The 19,823-nt window shown below is 38.8% G+C and overlaps 1 protein-coding gene across 5 annotated transcripts in view; it reads left to right on the top strand.

The window, feature by feature from the left end:
- The window catches only part of OFCC1 (orofacial cleft 1 candidate 1), a 191,375-nt gene that overhangs the window by 152,730 nt on the left and 18,822 nt on the right, over positions 1-19,823 (top strand). For 4 of the 5 annotated variants that reach the window (XR_004360692.1, XM_032709283.1, XM_032709272.1 and 1 more), the window contains one exon: positions 16,679-16,888. The exons of the other annotated variant lie outside the window; for it this stretch is intronic. Coding sequence is in view for 3 of the 4 variants with exons in the window: in XM_032709283.1 (XP_032565174.1) it covers positions 16,679-16,888 (210 nt within the window). In the remaining variant the exon portion in view is untranslated. The remainder of the gene's footprint in view (positions 1-16,678; positions 16,889-19,823) is intronic. 5 annotated transcript variants of the gene reach the window in all.

Below are 19,823 nucleotides of genomic sequence, written 5' to 3'. Positions count from 1 at the left end.
ACTCCTCTCCCTGAGCAGCAGCAGAAACAACTGAATGCAACCCCCATTCCCTATCCCCCTGCACTGCTGGGGGGGAGGAGGGAGAACATGGAAGGAAGGAGGGGTGGGGGGAAGGTGTTTTTAAGACTGTTTTATTTCTCACTCTTTGGCTCTTATCCTGTTAGTAATAAATATAAGTACTACCCCCACTTTGAGTCTTATTTTACCTGTGAAGGTAATCAGTCACTGACCTCTCCCAGCTCTTACCTCTACTCATGAATCCTTAGCTTTTTTTTTCTCTCTCCTCTGTCTATTTGCAAAGGGAGAGTGAGAGAGCGGCTTTAGTGGGTACCTGGCCAGGGTCAACTCCCTATACTGTGTCTGGGGAGGAGACAGAAGAGACATTTCTTCTTTTTAAAGCTCATGTACATGCACATAATTTGCTTGTGCCAGGAAGCTGATCCCTCAGCTCCAAGAGTTCTTGCTGTCTTGCCATCACCCACAGCACCTTTTCTGATCCCTTCAGAGCAAAATTATCAGAAGAGGCCCTAGTAGATATGTTTGTTGTCAGACTGGCATAGTGCTGTAACCTGTTCTTGCCACATGGCTTGTCAGACCAGACATGATTCCTGTATCTGCACTGCTCTTACCTCTGGAAGGTATTTTCATTTTGCACACAATCCAGGGAGTTGTTGCATTTAGACTGAAACAATCACAGAAAATACAAACCAGAACCATATCACTGCACTGCATTATTCAAATGAGAGGTCAAATTACCCCCACTGATGTAAGCAGGATTGCCAAGGTCTAAATGAAGACACAACTTGGCCAAAGGTCTGTTTCCAATGTGAGGTTTGAAGGCTGGTAGGTCTTGCATCTAATATCAAACAGCTGCAAGTTAGTACCAGCTCCACTGAAAAATACGCACGCATTTCTAAAAAAACCCTCCCCAAACAAAAAGGGAAAACCTAACAGCCCTGAATCTTAAAACTTCTCCAGCATAAAACTGAAACTGTGATTGCGCATTGTTGCCTGCAGTTTTAGTTTGAGTTCCCTGTATCAGACTACTCATGTACGTTAAAGCAAGTTAAAATATTTCAGTATAATGCTCACGCTGCTTCTCCTCACCACTTCCACCCCTGGCTCCATCCCTCAAGGACCTTTACAAAAGTGCAAGGGCAGTTCTTGTATCATTTGCACTCCTGTAGATCTGTGGCAGCTTCTCTTCATTTGCATTTGCTAGCTGAAAGCAAACTCAAGATGTGAATTTGGTGTACTGTTAGCACAAGCAAAGAGAGAGCTCATTTATTAATCCTGTTTCATTTTGCAGTGCAGCTTTTGGTGTCCTAACATTACATGAGAAGACACTGTTATAACTATAATCACTCAGGAACTCAACTACAGACCTATATAATAAATGCATACATTGCTCAGAAGTTGTTAATGGCCAGTAAAGTCTTCTTTTTCTGAATTACTGCCAAGTTTCAAAACTGCATATGTCATCTTATCACGTACTCTACATTAAGCGTTGGTCATGTAAGTCAGGTCTGCCCTATGGGTATTTTAAATTGCAAACATAACTTTTTGAAAAGCTATTGTAATGTTTTATATTTGGCTTGATTTCTAAATCAACATTGTTTGTTCATACCACTTCAATTGCTTTTTCCTTATTTTTTGCCACTTCTAAATCCTTTATCTGAACAAGATACAAGGATCAAGTAATCGTTAGGTAGTTGAGCATCTAATGCTGTCTAAATTCTCCGTGAAATCCATAGTAAGTTTATGGTAAGTACCTTTTCTTTTTTTTTTCGTATATAACCAGTGTAGACATGGAACTTAATACAACTTAGAAATTAGCTGTAAAAGATGCATGGTCTTTTTTTTCCAGCAGGTATTGGCAATAATAAACTTAAAACATTTAAGATAATAATGATCTCAAAACATTTGAGTTTAGGCATCTTTCTTCTGGTGTACAGTTGCGGTTTTGTAGTTCAGCTGATACCTTCCTGCTGTAGAATATAGCTCTTAGTTTGATTGTAGTCCCTTGTACAACATCTTTGAGCTTTCAACCCACTGCAGGTCTGCTTGAGACCGACTGTGTAGCACTGCAGTGCAACAGTGCCTATTTCAGTTCCTTTTTAATTCCCACATAGTGACTGACTCTATAAGCAGTCAGTCTTGGAATTCACAAATAACCAATAGGAATGTGAGGATGTGAGGTACTATGGTGCACCAGAACCTAATTGGGTTGCTTCTCCCTTGGATGTTATCTGTCCAGGAACTTTTGAGAACATTTTAGGAAGAAATTGTTTACTGTGAGGGTGGTGAGGCACTGGAACAGGTCAGCTAGAGAAGTTCTGGATGCCCCATCTCTGTAAGCGTTCAAGACTAATTTGGATGGAGCTCTGAGCAACCTGGTCAAGTGAAAGGTGTCCTATCCACAGCAGGGTGGTTGGAACTAGCTAATCTTTAATGCCACTTCCAACCCAAACCATTCTGTGAATCTATGATTTTTCTTCTGTCTCCTGAGTACTAGAAGCAGAAGATACTGATGCGCAGATGAAAGCTTTGAATGCAAAGAAATGCAATTATCTCTGAGAATTTTGGATAGATAGATAGATAAATGGATCAATAAAGAAATGTATATCAGATGCAGAATATATTTGTGAGGCACAAACAAGCTGCGAGGAAAGCAAAAGTCTAGAAAATAAAACTGCAACATCTCAAGGCACAGAAGATTAAAGTTGTTCTTCCAGTTATTCTATTTTGATGAATTATTGTATATATAAATCCATTTGCACTAGAAGTTGAAAAGGCCATTTTTTTCACAAATAGTGAAAAAAATAGTGTTTTCCTAGAAAATAAAAATGGGATTGTGAAATTGATTATTAAACATCACACTTTAGGGTTTAAGATAGCTCAGTTTCCAAGGGACCAAAAACATGATCTGGGAGTCAAATTAGCATTCTTTGCCAGACAGAATACTTCAGCACTTGGCTGCTTTAAACGACATCCAGAAGAACAAACCTTGTTGTCATCAGTCTGTGTCCACAGCATGTCAAATTCAAGATTTCTTTGCAGCACAGGTGAAATGGGATGCTGCTACCACAGGGACAGGGAAGTTTCTGCTACTGTATCACAATTATGTTGGATACTCTCAAGCTACCTTGGCTCTTGTTGGCTCTAGAGGAGCAGTCCCAGTGCAGGGACCTTCCCTGGATGCAGTAGCAGCCACCAGCCTGGCTTGTTGGGGCACTGCTGCAGGTAAAGTAGGTGAAGAGGCAAAACTCACATCCCAGGCATCTGGCTGCTTTGGTTACGCCTGGAGCTGGTCCTGCTTCGAGAAAGCAAAGTGTCTGGGCAGACAGAATAGTGCTTTTGGTCACTGATTGTGTTCTAATGGAGCCTGATCTTTGATTTGTAATGTTAGCTAGAAATACAAGATACAGTTGGCTGGGAACTCCTTAAATAAGAGGACAGCTGAGCAAGACTGCTGATTCTCTTACAATGATGAGAAATAATTCCTTAATAGGAAAGAAAAGTAATTCATAAGTAATCCTCCCCAGAATAACACCCAGAAAAGATCCCAAAATATTTTTCTCAGTATTTTTTCTCAAAATATATTTTAACTTGAGAAAAAAATGGAGCAACCCCATTTGCTGAATGTTAAGACTTCGAGAAACCTACAGTCTTTAGGCAGGATTTCCCCAAAACCAAGCAATCAAAATGTGCTTGAAGTAGGAGGTGTGCTGAGTGTTTTCTGATTTTCTTTGAATGGGGTTCACCCATAAGACATATAATGAGAACAGGAACCAGCAAAGAGCTGAGAAATAGTACAGAGAGTAATGACTGGAAACTAAGACTTCTAGTGGCACCAAAAAACTGAACCAGTCAGTTATATCAATCTTAGGCAATTCAATATACAGAAACCAGCTCTTTTCTTGGTGATTTCGATCCTTGAGAAGAATCAGCTAAGTGTTTATTAATTCTGTTGAATTCAGAAGGCATTACACTACTCTTGGGTACACTTGCCCCTTTTCTTTTTGAATATACACTGATTTGATTGACGTTTTCCTATGCTTAGCATTCTGTTGATTGATATGTTTTTCTATGACAATGGAGAAATGTTCTGGTTACAGTTAAATAACATAAAATGTATGGACATGATACATTCCTGTGCTGCTGTCACTTACTCCAATTTTACCTGATCAAAGTAGATAGACTAGAATAAAAGAGGAAAAGATGCAGTGAAACAAGCACACATGAAAAGCAGAAAAAATAAGTTTTTATTGAGATATGGAATTACTTCAGTGTATTACCTAAACTATGTTACAGTTTTTGTTTTCTACTGAATTTAAAGATTTATATAATGTGATAAAAATCCACCTGTAAGAGGCACAATATTTAGTTAGAAAAAAGGGTGAAAAGACAATAGATCTTTATTTTTAAAGCTTTGATGTTATTTTTTCTAATAATTTTCTCAAAATTTGCCCTTTTGAAAGTAAATGTTTCAGTTACAGGTGCTAATTTTTGTATTCTCCCATGTAGCATAAGCTGAATCACTTGCATTCACTCAGAGCAAAGTGATTTTCAATGTTCATCTTTTTCTATATCTTCACTATGTAACAAAAATCTAGTATGAAATAGGAACATCTCTCATTAGTTCTGTGAATGAATAAAAAACCTGTCATACATTAAACTATCCAAATTGAAGCAAAATCATTAGGGAATAAACAGTCATCTTTGTTTTCAATATCCACTTTGTCAAAATTTAGACTTCTAGTTTTGTTTGTTTTGCCAACCCAGTATCCTGCAGTTTTATCTTTTTACTATTGTAGTTTTCTACCAAGACAGAGCTGCCTTTTAATATATTAATTGAGATTAAGTAAAATTAATTCCTTTGGGTTTCTTTTCCACACTTTACCATTCATAGCTTGTCATTTACTCTTATGGTAATACATGAGTGAAATATAAGGTGCTGTTGTGGACTGAGGGCTCGAGTTGTGCTCTCCTAGTCTCTACCTTCCTGAGGGCTCTGCTCTGCTGTCCCGTGTGGGAGTGCTGCCAGGCTCACAGGGGATTTCATGTGGCCTACAGCCTCACTCAGGTAAGCTCCTGAATGAGTCTGAGGAGAGAGGGCAATGACTGATAAATTTCCTGGGCAGCACCAACATTCTCTCAGCTTCCCTCTTTTCAATGGCGGTTCTGGGCTGCTCAAAGTTGTTCCCACAGGCTGGTGCTACAGGGAGTGTCTATGCCACACATCGCATTGCAGATCTTGCGTTGCTTGTTCTCAGGTTGGCAGAGCAGATATGGCAGCAAACCCTCTCTTGCCTGGAGTTGGACCTTCTCTTCCATGTTGGGTAAGATGTCCAACTGCACGCCCTGGGAGGAAAGATGGTATGTACTCCTTCTCTGCAAGTGGGAGAAGTGGTGCCACATCCTCCTACCAGAAAAATGGTCACCAAGTTAGAAGTAGAGGGAGGAAAACGCGGCAGTGACTGTTCCTGAAACTTATTAAGATGCTGTGTTCAGGCAACATACATTTGACTATAACTGGATCTTACTATGAGTAATATTTCCTAATTAACCACAGGGATTCACGAGCTTTGCAGACTGAAAGACTGAGCATACGAAATGTCCCAGGTCTGTTTTTAATCAAATTTATGTCATTATGAATTGCTTGCTTTTGGAAAAAGTTTCAGGAGTAGCTAGTCTTAGGAATTACCCAGGGGGTATGGAGATACTTCCAGTTACATACTTGTAATGTCTCTGGAGTCGTACCTGAGTTAGTTAGAAAAGAATTATTTATACAGAATTAGAGCATGCTTCTTAGTGGACATGGGAATGGTGGATGATCTCATTACCTCTGTCCTTCTTAGATCTATTCTAAGGCTTTTCAAACTCATCAGGGACTGTCTTTCCAGTCCATGTAGACCCTGGTCGGTCATGAATCTGGAAACTAAACTCTAACACACAGATGAGGATGGACTTGCAATAATGGAAACCTTAAGCTCTTGAAATATTTTTTTTTTTTAATATTCTCTAATGGAAAATTCTTTTTTTTTTCTGGTGTGGGTCGGGCCAGATTTTGACTGTGCAGACACACAGTGTCCACACACACAGTGAAGGACTGGGGGGCTGGCAGCATATGCTCTGTGTTACAAGTGTGGCAACAATAGCTTGTAGACAAATACAGGGGGAACCTGTGTGCTGGTACAGACGACAGTATCAAGGAGGGAAGAAGAAATTGGAGCGTGGCTACCAGATTTACTCTGGGTCAGATCAGGGCTATGTGTCAATCAATGTCACAGCCCTATACAGGACAAAAAAGGGCAACATTTAGCAGAGCTAAAGCACATGGAGATGTGATTGGAGAACACATTTTAGCATCTTTTCTTTTTTTTGGGGTAAATCTGTGTAAAGAAACATGTTACATCTAGGAGATAGATTATGTTTTTCTGGCTTGTGGCTATTCTCGAACCAGGGATATACCCCTTGTCTGTGAAAATTAGGGAGTGGTTATTTTAAATGTAATTATAGGAATCAAAAAGTCTTAAAATTTGTGCTGGATTTTTCAGTGTTAAAAATAAAACATGCTGCTGTCTGTACTAGGATATTTAATTATTAGTGTAGTGATTAAGCAAGGTTTGGGAGGTTTTTTATATAAACAATAAGTTATATGCATGTTTTTGTAGATGTGAATACTACCACCACACAGAAAAAAGTCAGTTCTCAAGAGACAAGTGAAATTGGTAACCTCGGTCAAAAGTCAAGGTTTCCAAGACAAATCTGTCACTGCATTCATGGGATAATGAAGTGTCTGGCAGGATTGGGGTTTTTTGTACCCAAATTGTGGGGGAGAGCTGTCTTTCTGTTCTGTGCGTGAGTTGTTACAGCTGCTCATTCAGTACAGGTCTCAACACACAGACATGACAGGGAAACACTACCTGCAGTATGCAGTGCAGGTGGCTTTCTTCTTTGGCCCATACAACAGCTACCATTACTATAGGGAGCCTCCTACTCCAAGAGGAAAGCAAAGAAGACATCAGAGAAGTCTGGTAGAGACTAGTAGAGATACCCTTCTGCAAGGGCCCATGCCACAGCTTTGTGGGTTGTCATCTTCTTCCTCTCAAAATAAAGAAAAAGGAAAAAGCAACAAGATTTTCTTCTTGGTAACCTCTATTTGGGGGTGAGCTAATGATCCAAGCACACTTTTGCGATCCTATTGTGGTGTCCTTGACTAAACCACAAGTCAAAGTCTCTATGTTTATATGGCTGTGCCAATGCACCGGTGTTGTGAAGAGCCCTGTATATTGGGTACTTGCTGAGCCAAAGATTTGAGATGAATAGCACCCATATTGATTTGCCTATAATGGAGTGGAAAAGAAAAATGTCCAGGTTTTGTTGCAGGTATTTTCATGGGGTATTAAATTGGTGGATTAGTTGCAAACAGCAGTACTGATAAAGTCTCCTGTCCATCTTGATGGTTGGGCCTTTCTATTAAAATGACACATAAATAACCTATTATGTCCCCCACCCATGGAAATTCAAATGCACCTGTCAACTTGATAAAGCACTTGCCTGGAGGGAAGCATTGTTTACATTTTCACTCCATTCTTCAGAAAAAGTGAGATTCTAATTATTTTTCCCACTGTAAATTAATGCTGACTATGGTGGTTAGCATATCTCTGTATTGTTATATCTATGCAAAAGTTAAATAATAGAACTGATCCATCATGTATTATGCAATGTGCATTTTTATGACAGGCTTCCCTCTGATCTTATTATGCCTTTCTTCACAAATACTTACTTTTTTTTTTTTTTCCAGCAGCTGGGGGAATCTTTGTTGACTGCTGGTTCAGAAGTTGAAATCTGTCCTGTGTGAAAAGAAAAATGCAATTACATGTTTATCGGATGCTGAACTCTACTATCTTCTGAGACTGAAAATATTAGGATATAAAAATATACTCCATTAATAATAAGTTTCATTATAATAGACAATTGGTCACAGTACACTAAACCATTTTTTAACAAACCAAGCACATCAAATTCAGTAATACAATACAATTGTTTCTGGATATCTCAGGCAGTAACTTTTCATTCAGGAAAAGCAAACTAGTTAAGGTGAAATCAAATGCAAACAGAATCTTTCTTGCATGCATAAAATCATGCCACAACTTTGCCCAAAACTTGAAGCTGTACCATAAACAATTTACTAGGTTTCCTAGCAGTCATTTTTATTTTGTTTGAAAATTTTTTTTTGTGCATTTAATGGTTTCTGCTTGAACTGAAGACAGAACTGCTGAAATACCACAATGTAGGCTGTTTTTGCAATAGTATGCTGTAAGTGGAAAATATTATTGTGAGAAGAATTCCTACTATCTGGTTTTTTAACTGAGGCAGGGAAGAAGGCATTGCTGAGAGGCTCTTGGTACACTCAGAGAGCCCCAGGAGACAGCCTGATCTCGCAAGTTACTTTCACAAGTTTTGCAGACCCAACTGGTTTGCATACCCTGTTGAAGGCTTATGCAAACTGCCCTTAACCTTTGACTTTTTATCTACTTGCAACAGTGGATTTCCACTTCTAGATTTCTAGAGAAACATCAGTGTTAGGCATAGTTAAAAGATTTGCAAGAGCCAAAAATAAAACTCTGGTGCAGGAGGAAAAAGGAATAAACTGACAACAAGGGAATGCCTTAGCAATTGAGGCACTTTTGGAATAGATTCTGATGAGCTTGCAATTGAGAGGCAGAAAGAACATCCTTGGGGTGAAGATGGCAGAGGGGATGAGATGAGAATGGAGAATGCCAGTCTTGATCACAACAGAAGACCCAAACCTCTGCCATCTTCATTTTCTTCCCTTCTTTTCTATAATGAAACCAGCATTTGTTTTAATGCCATGGAACTTGAAAGCTTACACAAATATGTCAGGTCCTTCCACTACCCTCTACTCTGCCAGGAAGATCTCTGTGAAACTTTCTTCCTTCAGTTCTTCGTCCATGGCCTACCTCTACTGTGATGTCTGCAAGAAAGCATCTGATTTCTGGTGATTATTTGGAAAATTAGATAAGATAATTTAGAAACAGCTAAAGCAAAAAGCCACATGTATGCGCTAATACAGCTCTTACTCTGATCTCAACATAGATTGCTAACTCTTTGTTCTCCAGGCAGTCCATTTCTACCTGTCTCTACAGATGTTGGAACACTGGGGCTGCAGTGTGAGTGAGAGATTCTATATGCTTCTGTGGTAAATGTTTGCTAATAATTAATATCTGTCCTGGAGTAGTCAGTATAGTCATTAGGACTATTGAAAGATCAGAGAAAAATTACAGTATTTCTAAAAGGGGGCAACAATGCTTCACAGATGTTCACTTATGTTTTACCAAAGTGTTGAAGTTTGCTTTTCACTTTCGCCTTCTTTTTCCTAGCCCCCTTCTATCTGCTTGAAAAGAAAGCTGGGTCTAAGCAGGCAAAATAGGAAAACTTTGATTCTTATTAAAACCTAGAGTAATTTTGCAATTGTTTGAAGGAAAAAAAAAAGAAATTAAAATTCAGACTTGATCAGATACTTGACAAAAGATACCCTCCGCTGTTCATACTATGCTCTACCCCACTGGCACTATTCTGGTGCCTTCACAGGAGGAAATTTTCTGAAGCTGAAGACGATGCAAGTAGAAGCCACTAGTCCAATGTATTTAAGTTCTCAGCTGATTTGCTGTCGTATAGTAATCCAGGTTTAAAAATGTTATTTAGCTGCCAGGAACAGATCTGTTTATCTGCTGCAAGTCACAGGTGAATAAATGCATATCTCATTCCCAGACATACATCTTGAATGCACAGGGTCTTGGACATGTTGAAAGAAAATCTGTGAACACAGACTTATCTCTTCTAATCGTCTTTTCTCTGCATTTAATCAATCCAAACAGTAAAAATAAAATAAAATGCTCATTCCAAATAAATTAATTGACAAACTTAGCTCCTTTGTTTTCCATTTACATATTATTTTTGAAATACATTGTTGTTTACAGATCTGTCAGGGTTATTTTCACAAACTTTTGCAGAATGTGGTCTGTGGGCAAATTTTATCCCATAAGTTGAACTGCTCCATGGATCTATTTACTATTTGTTGTTTCTGGTGTATGTTTGGTCACCAAAGTCATATAGTATTATTTCTGCTTTCTGACTCCATTACGTTTGTAAACAGATGAGTAATGAATAACAAATGTTGATGAGCAGATAATGAATAGCAGACACTCTTATTTACACAGATATGCCCTTGTATGCATTAAAATCCTGACTTCCACAGGAAAAAAACCTTTTCCTAAACACTTTTGTATATAAAATCCTGTCTATCTGAAGTTACTGAAGATGCTTTCTTTAGTAACTGATTCCAGCATCCCTTATAACATTGGGGAAATGAGGCATGGAGAGAGATTTCTTCTGCCCATCTGAACCAAACCCATTCTGGGCTTGGAATACAGCAGGATTCTTTGGAATAGGAAGGGAATGTATTTTATCTCCTTTCCTTAGGGCAAATCAATGGACAAAGGCACTGCTATGCACAAGGAAATGCGAGAAAGCTGCGGTCTTTAATTTTCACTCACTAAGGTTTTTGCTGCATTGAATCAGTTTTCCTTGACTTAATTCTTCAGATGACATTTTTTTCCCCAAATTTATTATTGTTTGGAAGAGTCTATTTCTACATTTGTATATTTTTTAAGAACAACTTAAATGTGGAAACTTATAACCACAGAAGATTTAGATCTAAAAAGATGGGATGGTAAGCAGCAGACTACACTAGAAACAAGTACACTGTGGCTAAGAAATATGTGGCTACACTTCGTAACATCTAAAAGCAGGAGATGAAAATCCTCTTCTAGAAAATATCTGCATTGCTGTTCATTGGACATATTTATAAATATGATGCTATTACAAATCAGAAACAAGAAGATCCTCTGCTGTTTCCTAGTGTTATGATGCTAAGTAGCTTTCCATAAATCTATTCTGGGATTTCTCTTTAGTCATTTATAAAGTTATTCTCTGCATATGGTTATTTTCACCATTTAGTCTGTTCATGTCAGTTTATTTAACTAAATCAGGTAAGATTGTAACAACAATGCTTCAGGCATTCATAATTTGACTGAAATAAACAATTCCCAGCTACTACTGGTCCATTATGCTGGTCCATTATGCCCATAAATAGGACAATTTAGAAACACGTTATCTATCTGCAGAATTACTAAGGGCGGTCATAGATGGGGATATCACACTTGTTCAAAGGTATTTGCTGCTGATCTGGCTCTGGAGGTCAGAGTATGGCTGTTACATCATACATGCCTGGAATGGGTCCTCTGCCAACAGCCCACCAAAGGCTTTCACTAAACTGAGACATTTACATGCTTTGTTATTGCCCCTGGCATGAAAGCACATACTATCACTCCACCAAAGTACACTGTATATGTATAAGTATGTGTAAATACCTCATATATGTAAGGATTAAATATGGGGAGCATTGGTGTAACTAGTCATGACTTTCTCATGATGGTATGACTTTTGGTATCCTAATAGTTTTGCTTGTTCATGCCTTTGCTTGCCGTTTCTCTGATTTCATGATTTATTCAAGCCGAGTTTGTTTTCACATCTTATAAAGTACCCCATCTTTCCTACAGTGGCTTGGAAACCTTTCCCACTGTCACAGCTAATTCTGCATGAGGTTCAGTGAAAGCCTCACCCAGACCTAGATGCCACCAAGGTGCCTTTGACACAGGCGGGAAGCGTGTTTTTAGACATTTCCATGTAAATTCTTCTTTTCCCAGAGTTGCTGGCAAGGTTTTTAGCAACAGTATGTCAGAGATGGGGTTTGAAATGCTTAAGGGATGCTGTGCTTCCCCTGAAGGTTAGCACTAGCCAGCTTTTGTTTTTTTTTTTAATTCTAGAGCTACACTGGTTTAACAAAGATTGCCTCCGGGACATTAATTCCCGTATTTACAACTCTTACCACAGAAAATGCACTTACAATGTTTATGAAAGTTATCTGAAGTAAATACAGCACCCTCGATATTTGATGTCTTTTTTTCCCCCCTATAATTTCAACACTTCTGCCCTTTTGCCTAAAGGTAACAGTTTGTAACTTTTGCTAATTATTTGTCATGACCAGCTTTCAGTTCCACCCATTCTCAACTGGTCAGTTTGGTCCATATTGCTCATTTCATGCATTTTCTTTGAATGATGTTTTCAAACAATTTTTTATACATTTTGAAATGCATGAAGCTAGAATTGATTCACATGGCATTGCTAATAATAACGCTGCAAGCAATGAAGAATCAGTACTAATCATAATCAAGTGTTTGGACAGACATGTATATTTCTCAACTTTTTAAAAAGAACTTTTTTATGTTGATGCCTCTTTATAAGACACTAAAAGTCAGACTTTTTATTCCCACTCTAGCTCAGAAAATCTGAGGAAATATCTTTTCCTTTCTTCTTGCACAAAAACTGTCAAACAATAGAAAACGTCATAGTACGTTTTATGCACTAGTATGGTATTTTCTGTACCCTGATGTTGGAAATATTAATATTAATTGGCTGTGCCTCAAGTGTGTAATGTATTTATAAATATGCATTTATTAATATATTTGGGGTTAAAATGTTATCGTGTTCTACTTCAATACCATATTTTTATACACTTGGTATGGCATGATATAGTTATACAACAAAGTACATTTGTATTTTTACTTACATATGTATTTTTGTCTTTTGTTCTAGGTTATGTACTGTAATTTTCAAAGGGTTGACATAATTTACCTTCTTTGTATGAGAAGCATGTTCCATTCTTTTAAAAACCTGTGTATTTTTACATCACAGTATACGTTAAAGGAGCAGTGATTGAAATAATTGTTGTCAAGGAAGAATGTATTAAAATTATTAATAAGACTTAAAACCACATGAGACTTACTGAATCATCTGATCTGACCTAAATTTATGACCCTTCCTCGCGGTTCTTCCCTTCACATACTTGCACAAAGATAGGACGATCAAAAGGAGAAAAAAAAGCCAACATAATAAAGGCCGGTGAAAACTGGACATTTGCATTAGGTCAATGTAACATTTTGTGATTATAATAATATAAACAAATAAACTATAAGGGCATTCACATCAGACCTCATTTCAAGCTGAACTATTATAAAGTGATTAACAGCCTCACACTCCCGCTTTAATTAAGTTATGTTGTGAAATATTCAGCATTTGAACCTGTTCTGGCCTGCCTCTTTTATCATTGAATTACCATCCTTAATGTGTTTTTCTGCTGAAAGATGAATTTCATTTAAGGATTACTGTACACTGCTGTGGCATTTTGTGGTTTCTTGTCAGCCCTTGTGAATCTAGATCATTCCTAACTTCAGTTTCTCTGACATGTCCTATATGCACAGTCTCTTGACTAGCCTGTCTCTGTGGATTTATTAACTCATATTGTATTCCTGTAGAAATGAATGGGCATTTTTGATTAACTTAATGATAGAAATTTCAGATGACAGTAGAGTTTACTTCTAAAGCTTACTTCAGGTTATGTAGGCCACAGCAGCTCTCTAGTGACCTATCACTTCACAGAAATTTGTTTTGAAAGTTTCAAGGCAGCGGACATCTGTCTGCCAAATACTTTCAGATGGTTTTAGCAAGGAGGGAATTGAAGGGTCCTTCTGAGCTGGGGTCTCTAAATCCACAGCCACACCCAGCACTGCTTTTTCTTTTCCTGAGGTTGGTTTTCAACTGTTATATCTAACCACATATTTCAGAGGCTACCTTCAGGCAAACTCACACTACTAGGTGATTTTGAGGAAGGGTCAATGGGTGATGTTCCAGCTAAGCATCCTGTTTCCTTCCTTTCTAGTTCTGCCTACCCTGGACCAAAGCTACGCAACTCGGCACCGCATGATCAGTTTTGGTGGTGTTTTTTCCCCTCTCAGTTGTCTGATGATCAATCTGTGCTTTTGGGGAGGGGGAGGACATGCTGAACAATATCATCATGTTCTCTTGGTTCGTCACATAAAAGTCCTCAGAGGGAGTTCACCAGATCTTGAAAAGTGACAACAGATCAGGGGGGTCTGTGTACTCCCACTACCCTGCAGAATTGTCTGCTCTCGGGGAGGTAGCAAGACAGAGACTTCTCATGCCATACCTGGTCCCATATGGATATAGTGCCCCAGGGATGGCACCTGGAGCCAGGAACTTCCAAAGGAGGTCTTTGCCCTGGCAAGGTGAAGGTTTGCTCAAGCACAAAGATTTGAGAGACATGGCTTTGGCTCCCTGCACAGTAATTTTATGCCGTAAATTACACTCAGCTCTGACACTGATTGAAAATATAGGTAGTAATTTATTTGTGGGAAGGTGGTCTAAGGTCCATGTTCTCCTCTGTGTTGGACAAACATAGCATACATATCTTTGCCCCCAGAGCTCACAGCTCAAATGGGCAAAAAGATGCTAAGATGCAGTGTTCACAGGGAAGGATGCACAACTTGCAAAAAACATGGTAAAAAAGCCCCTTACTGGTTGGCAGGGACAAACACAAGAGAAGACCAAGCAGATTCAATGAAAGTGGGATAAGATAAAGGTCAGAGAAGAAGCAGGGGAAGGTGTGGGACAGAAGGTAAGAAAACACTTTGCAGAAAGGAAGCTAGCAGTACAGGTGAAAATGCACCTGGCATAAAAGGAGGATCACGACAGAGATCATTCTGTTTGCTGTGTTTACTGAAGACTGAGTTTCTGAGCTGAGTCTCCCAGCCACTTCTCCTTCCCGAAGTCATAGATCAGGGAAGAGACACAAGGCTTAGTGGTCTTGGCTTGGACAGTTCAGAGCTCTTGGTTGTGAGACATGGGGATGAGAAAGGGGGGTAACCATGGCAGGGTCTTTGTTCTCATTTCACAAGCTCTGGTGTGATAGTTCCTGCAGCTACTTGTCCGTGCTGTAGCCAACACTGTTCCAATGGAAGCTACTTTCCTACTTTCATGAGAGCATTGGCCACCTTAGTGCTTATGGAGCACTGAATATGTGAAACATGCTTATTTGCTAGACAGAAGAAAATGCAAGGCTTGTCCTGTCCATACAGCTGCTGTGTGTTCCTAATGAGTTGTCCTGAATGGAAGCCTTTTATCCTCAGAGATATTGGTGTGGGAAATTCAGACTGTGCTTATTTTACCTTAAATTTCAGATGGCTTTTCCTCATTTTAAAACCTAAAAATTTGATTAGGACTGGTGCAAATGGAAGCTGGTGCTAAAATGAAGTATCCTATTGTTCTGTCATTCCTGGAAAAGAATTGGAGATAATTTCCTGTACGTGATCTTGGTTTCTTAATTCACCTAAAACAAATCCTCTCCTAAGGCAGTTGCTCAGAATAGCAGCATGCACGTCAGGATTGTGGCATTGACACACTATGCTAGTTACAGGATTCCTCGTAATGCGTAAGAACAGTTAAGGAAACATGAACTGGAACACAAGCAAACTGAGCTAAATCTAACTTTTCCCAAGTGAGGGGAAAAATTTGTGTCTGGTGATTTTCGAGATCCCTTATAATAATCTGAGCTCTTAATTTCAGCCAAATGTAAAAGCAAAACTATGCAAAAGAAGGTTTTGGTATACCTATCTTAAATTAGAGCTTTTCTTTAGCCAACTTCAGAGTGGAATTCCAATGTAATACATTTTCTTGAAAGAAAAGGAATATACTAAGCCAGCAAAAGGGGTATTTCCTCTACATTAACTAGTGCTTGGGAAGACTATGCCAGTGGATTGTAAGCAAGTACTAATATCACCAATCCCTTCCTTCTATTAACAGGATCAGCATCTCATGGGAGAAAGTGAGGTCTTGCAAAAGTGGAAGGTTAAAAAGCTTGCACTTCAGGGGGAATATAAAAATAATGCTTCTCATCCTCAGTTTCATTTAAGGATAAAGGGTGCTTAAGTTGTGTGCTGTGTTCCGTCTGTAGTATTGAATTCTGTTCAGCTTGTGTAAAGAATTAACACAAAAAAGGCTAAATGGAAATTCTGACTGATGCAGGGAGGTACAAAACCTACCAAAGCAAATTTGTTTAGAGCAAACTAGGAAACTAGGTAACTGTGTCAATAAACTAGCTTTACACAACGCATTAAAATACACCTTATTTACTCTGCCTCATCTACAATTCTGTTAGCAGCACAAGGTTATTTTAATACTATACAGAGATCAGAGACTAAAAAGTGCTTGTGGGTACAGGCACAAAGGCTTCTCAAAGAGAGAGAAATACAAATACTCGTTCATGAAATTCTTGGGAAGCTTTTTTTTTTTAATCAGCATTGCCATTTTATTGTTTAACCTACCCTGCTTGATCTCCCTACTTTTGGTTAATATGGGAGTCAATTACAGCTTCATCTGTGCAGAATTAACTTTATAGAATATACACCAGGGATTTGTCTATCTCCTCTATTTAGATCTATGTCATAAAAAAATATGTAGTAGAGAACTGTGTGCAAGCACTGCATATGGTACAGGCTTTGCAGATTTATTGTAAAATCATTTTAAATCGGTTAAGCTCTTGCCAGAAGTTAATTAAATATGTTCCTTTGGTGGGGGGTGGGGGACTGTGTGTGTGTGTGTGTGTGTGTGTGTGTGTCTGTGTGTGTGTGTCTGTGTGTCTGGGGGCGGGGGGGACCCTCTGTCTCACTAGGTGGCAGTGTCTGATTACATCTGGAAGGACCACGCCAGCCAGCCTGGTGTCTCCAGCTGTGACCTCCAGCACCAGGATGAAATCCCTGACTCTGCAGCCAGCTTGAAAGGTAGCACCACTGTTCACGTCTCTGTGTATACCGTTCACCTCAGCGGCCTCCGGGAGCTCTACAGGCACTTCCTCCGGCTACCTGATGGGGCTATCATTGAGGTAGGTCCAAGCAGGCTCCTCACTGAGATTTTGAAGGCAAAGGGGAGCACTTCAGAATTAGGTCAGCATCAAAACAGGAAAACAGGCCTGCCTGACCCTGCCCAAAATACACACTGAAATCTTCCATAGGAAGACCTTGCTCTGAAACAGTAAAGTCAATGAGTTAATGCTTTTGCGGTGCAAAGTAGCAATTTAGGATTGTTTATAGAGCCATTTAAAGGCAATTATGTAAGATATACATTGAAACTACACACATAGAGATTATTTATAAATATGTTTCGCTTAGAACCACATAAAGTCATTCTGTACAGGAATTATTATATATATAAATATACAAAGTAAGTATTGTGCACATTTATTATACAGCTAGTATGGTCATTCACTTAGTTTGTCCTCAGATACACAGAGCTAAGGCACAGATAGATTACTTACTGGAATCTTGCATGTTTTAGATTCAATCCTGGATGTTGTCAGATTTTTAGCAGCTTGTGCACTAAAAGACAATATAGGATGGTACTAAAGAGAAGTATCACCCATTACTTGTTTCATAGGCTGCATTTTGTTCCTCATTTTTTCATTTTTATTCTAAGTGCTTTGAAGATTTGCATTTCCTTTTTGCCTTTGGTCTTCTGTTGAGAGACTATTAAAAAAAGATTGGCATTTAAGAGAAAGTAGAGTCAAAGAATATCACTTTACCTACCCGGATAAGAACTGGGAGCATCATAATGGAGATCTCTTTACCAGCACTGGCAGAAATTATAAAGTACAATGTTTTCAACTGCTCACTTCTAAGGTCGGGGTTCAAGTACCTTTTTCCAGCATAAGACAAACATTACTTCTGCTCCTTTGTTTCAATTTTTCAAGGCTCTTTTCTTTATTAAAGATTTTATTCTTAATGTCTTTGCCCTACTTGGCTTTTTAAAGAAAATTTAATTTAAAGGAAACTGTCCTCAAGGAATCCAAACACAATTTTCTGCCCAGGAAACTTGTGATTCACCAGAGTGAAGACACCAGAGTCTTCGAGCTGGCCAAAGAAAACAAGAGAAGGCACGTGGCCTACTTGAAGTAGAACTTAATTACTGGAACAAAGAAACCAGCAAATCCAAGTCCATGCCTAAGTCTGTTGAAGAAGCTCTGCATATAAATAATTGCCTAGACTTTTGCTTAAACACCTTTTCCCTGGTTGAAGTCAACAATGCAGCCCAATTCCTACTTTGTGCCTGTTACAAATGTAGCTCTTTGTGGAATGTTTTTTCCCAATTAAGTTCTTCTCAGCTTTTTAGCTGAGAGGTTTTGTTCAACTTCCACAAGGCTGTGGAAGGAGGCTCTTTGAACACCCAAGGCAATCTTATCCCATTGCACTGGTTCAGTTCATTAATCCCTTCTGTATTTCTGAGAGAGGAGAAATGCACTCCCATAAAATGTAGTTTTGTTTTCCCAGGTGAGTTTTCGACAAGTTTCCAGCATCGACAAAGTGAGCGCTGCACAATAAGGATGCTCAAGCCACTTCTTTACAGTTTCCCGCACCAGATCACAACATAATCTATCCCTAAAATCCACATGACTGAGTCTTATGTCATCGTCTTGTGGATGCTGCATGTCTAATTTAGAGGATCAACGCATGCTTTACAGCATTTTTACTTGTAGAACTAAATACAATTACGTGTAAGAAATGTGCTTAACTAATAATTGCGGTAAAACCTATATACAGATCTTACATTTAGCTAATACCAGATGTAGTTATACATTTGTGTATTCTATGGGTCAGAGCTTTCTACTTCAGTTCCAAATTAAGACTATTTAACGAACTTTAAAACTATCCACTGACTAGTGAGAAGTTTGCTGCCATGGGGTAAAATATACCTGAGCTTTACCACTTGCTGCTGTTGTCACCCCTCAGGAATAAGTTTTTCTGCCTCTGCTGAAGCCAGACAAGCAGTGGTATTTGAGTGGTGTTAGAAAATTTTTTAGAGCTGAAGGGTTGCATTGCAACCTTATGTATAGCTTTTAAGGTGTAGGAGATGATAGGCTACCTGGGCTTCTTGGGATAATCTTTTCAGTCTGCTGCCTCTGTTCACAACTCGTTGTGTATAAATATTGAGTTTGAATATTTAGAGCTAGTTCTAAAGACTCAAGTAGTTTAGTTTACCTAACTCTAGTCTAGTTTAGGTATTTTGTTCCCAGTGATTCAATGGAAAGATTTTTCTGGATACTTACAGTCTATTTGGTCAAAACTTTCCTCTTATTCTAAATTTAATCATTGTCAGCTTCCATGTAATTATTTGGATCACTCTTTGGTGTAAATAAGACTTCTCTTTTCCAGAAGTTTGCCTACATAATATAATTTCATAATCTTGTCTGTTTTCTGCCAGAATGATTACAACATCTCACCAGAAGAAACAAGAGAGTTTTTTCGTTCCTCTCCTCACCATTCCAGAAGTGGTGAAGGAGGAAGGGCTCTTCTTCCACATTTGTGAGGGCAGAGATTGTCACCAATTCTCTGTCTCTGTCATAGACAGTTGCCTTTCCTCTTTCTTCAAGATCAGCAAGCATCTTTCTCCTCACCAAAGACAAGATATTTGTACAAAGTGCTGTCTTGGGACCATAGGAACATGGTCTGTAAGAACAGGAGAGGTCTACAGCAATAGTGACATGTCCTACCGTTGTATATACATCTACCTTGTCTGCAGAGTCCACAGAGCAAGAAAACAACCGACTTTCCCTTATTCTTCATCTCTTCTAGGTGGACTAGTGCCTGTAGAACACGAGGAGTAATTCAACAGCATCTAGGAACTGGAGGTTACATGCACCTTCTTCCTGCAAAACAATCATGCTTTTTGTTACAGTAACATACCAAGGGTGAAAATTTAATTATTTCAGTGTAACCTTTTATTTGTTTGTTCACTTTTATTAAGAAACTCTGAAGGCAAACTCT

The sequence above is a fragment of the Chiroxiphia lanceolata genome, chromosome 1, assembly GCF_009829145.1.
Source record: "Chiroxiphia lanceolata isolate bChiLan1 chromosome 1, bChiLan1.pri, whole genome shotgun sequence".
Lineage (NCBI taxonomy): Eukaryota > Metazoa > Chordata > Aves > Passeriformes > Pipridae > Chiroxiphia > Chiroxiphia lanceolata.
This window is presented reverse-complemented; position numbering and strand designations above follow the sequence as displayed.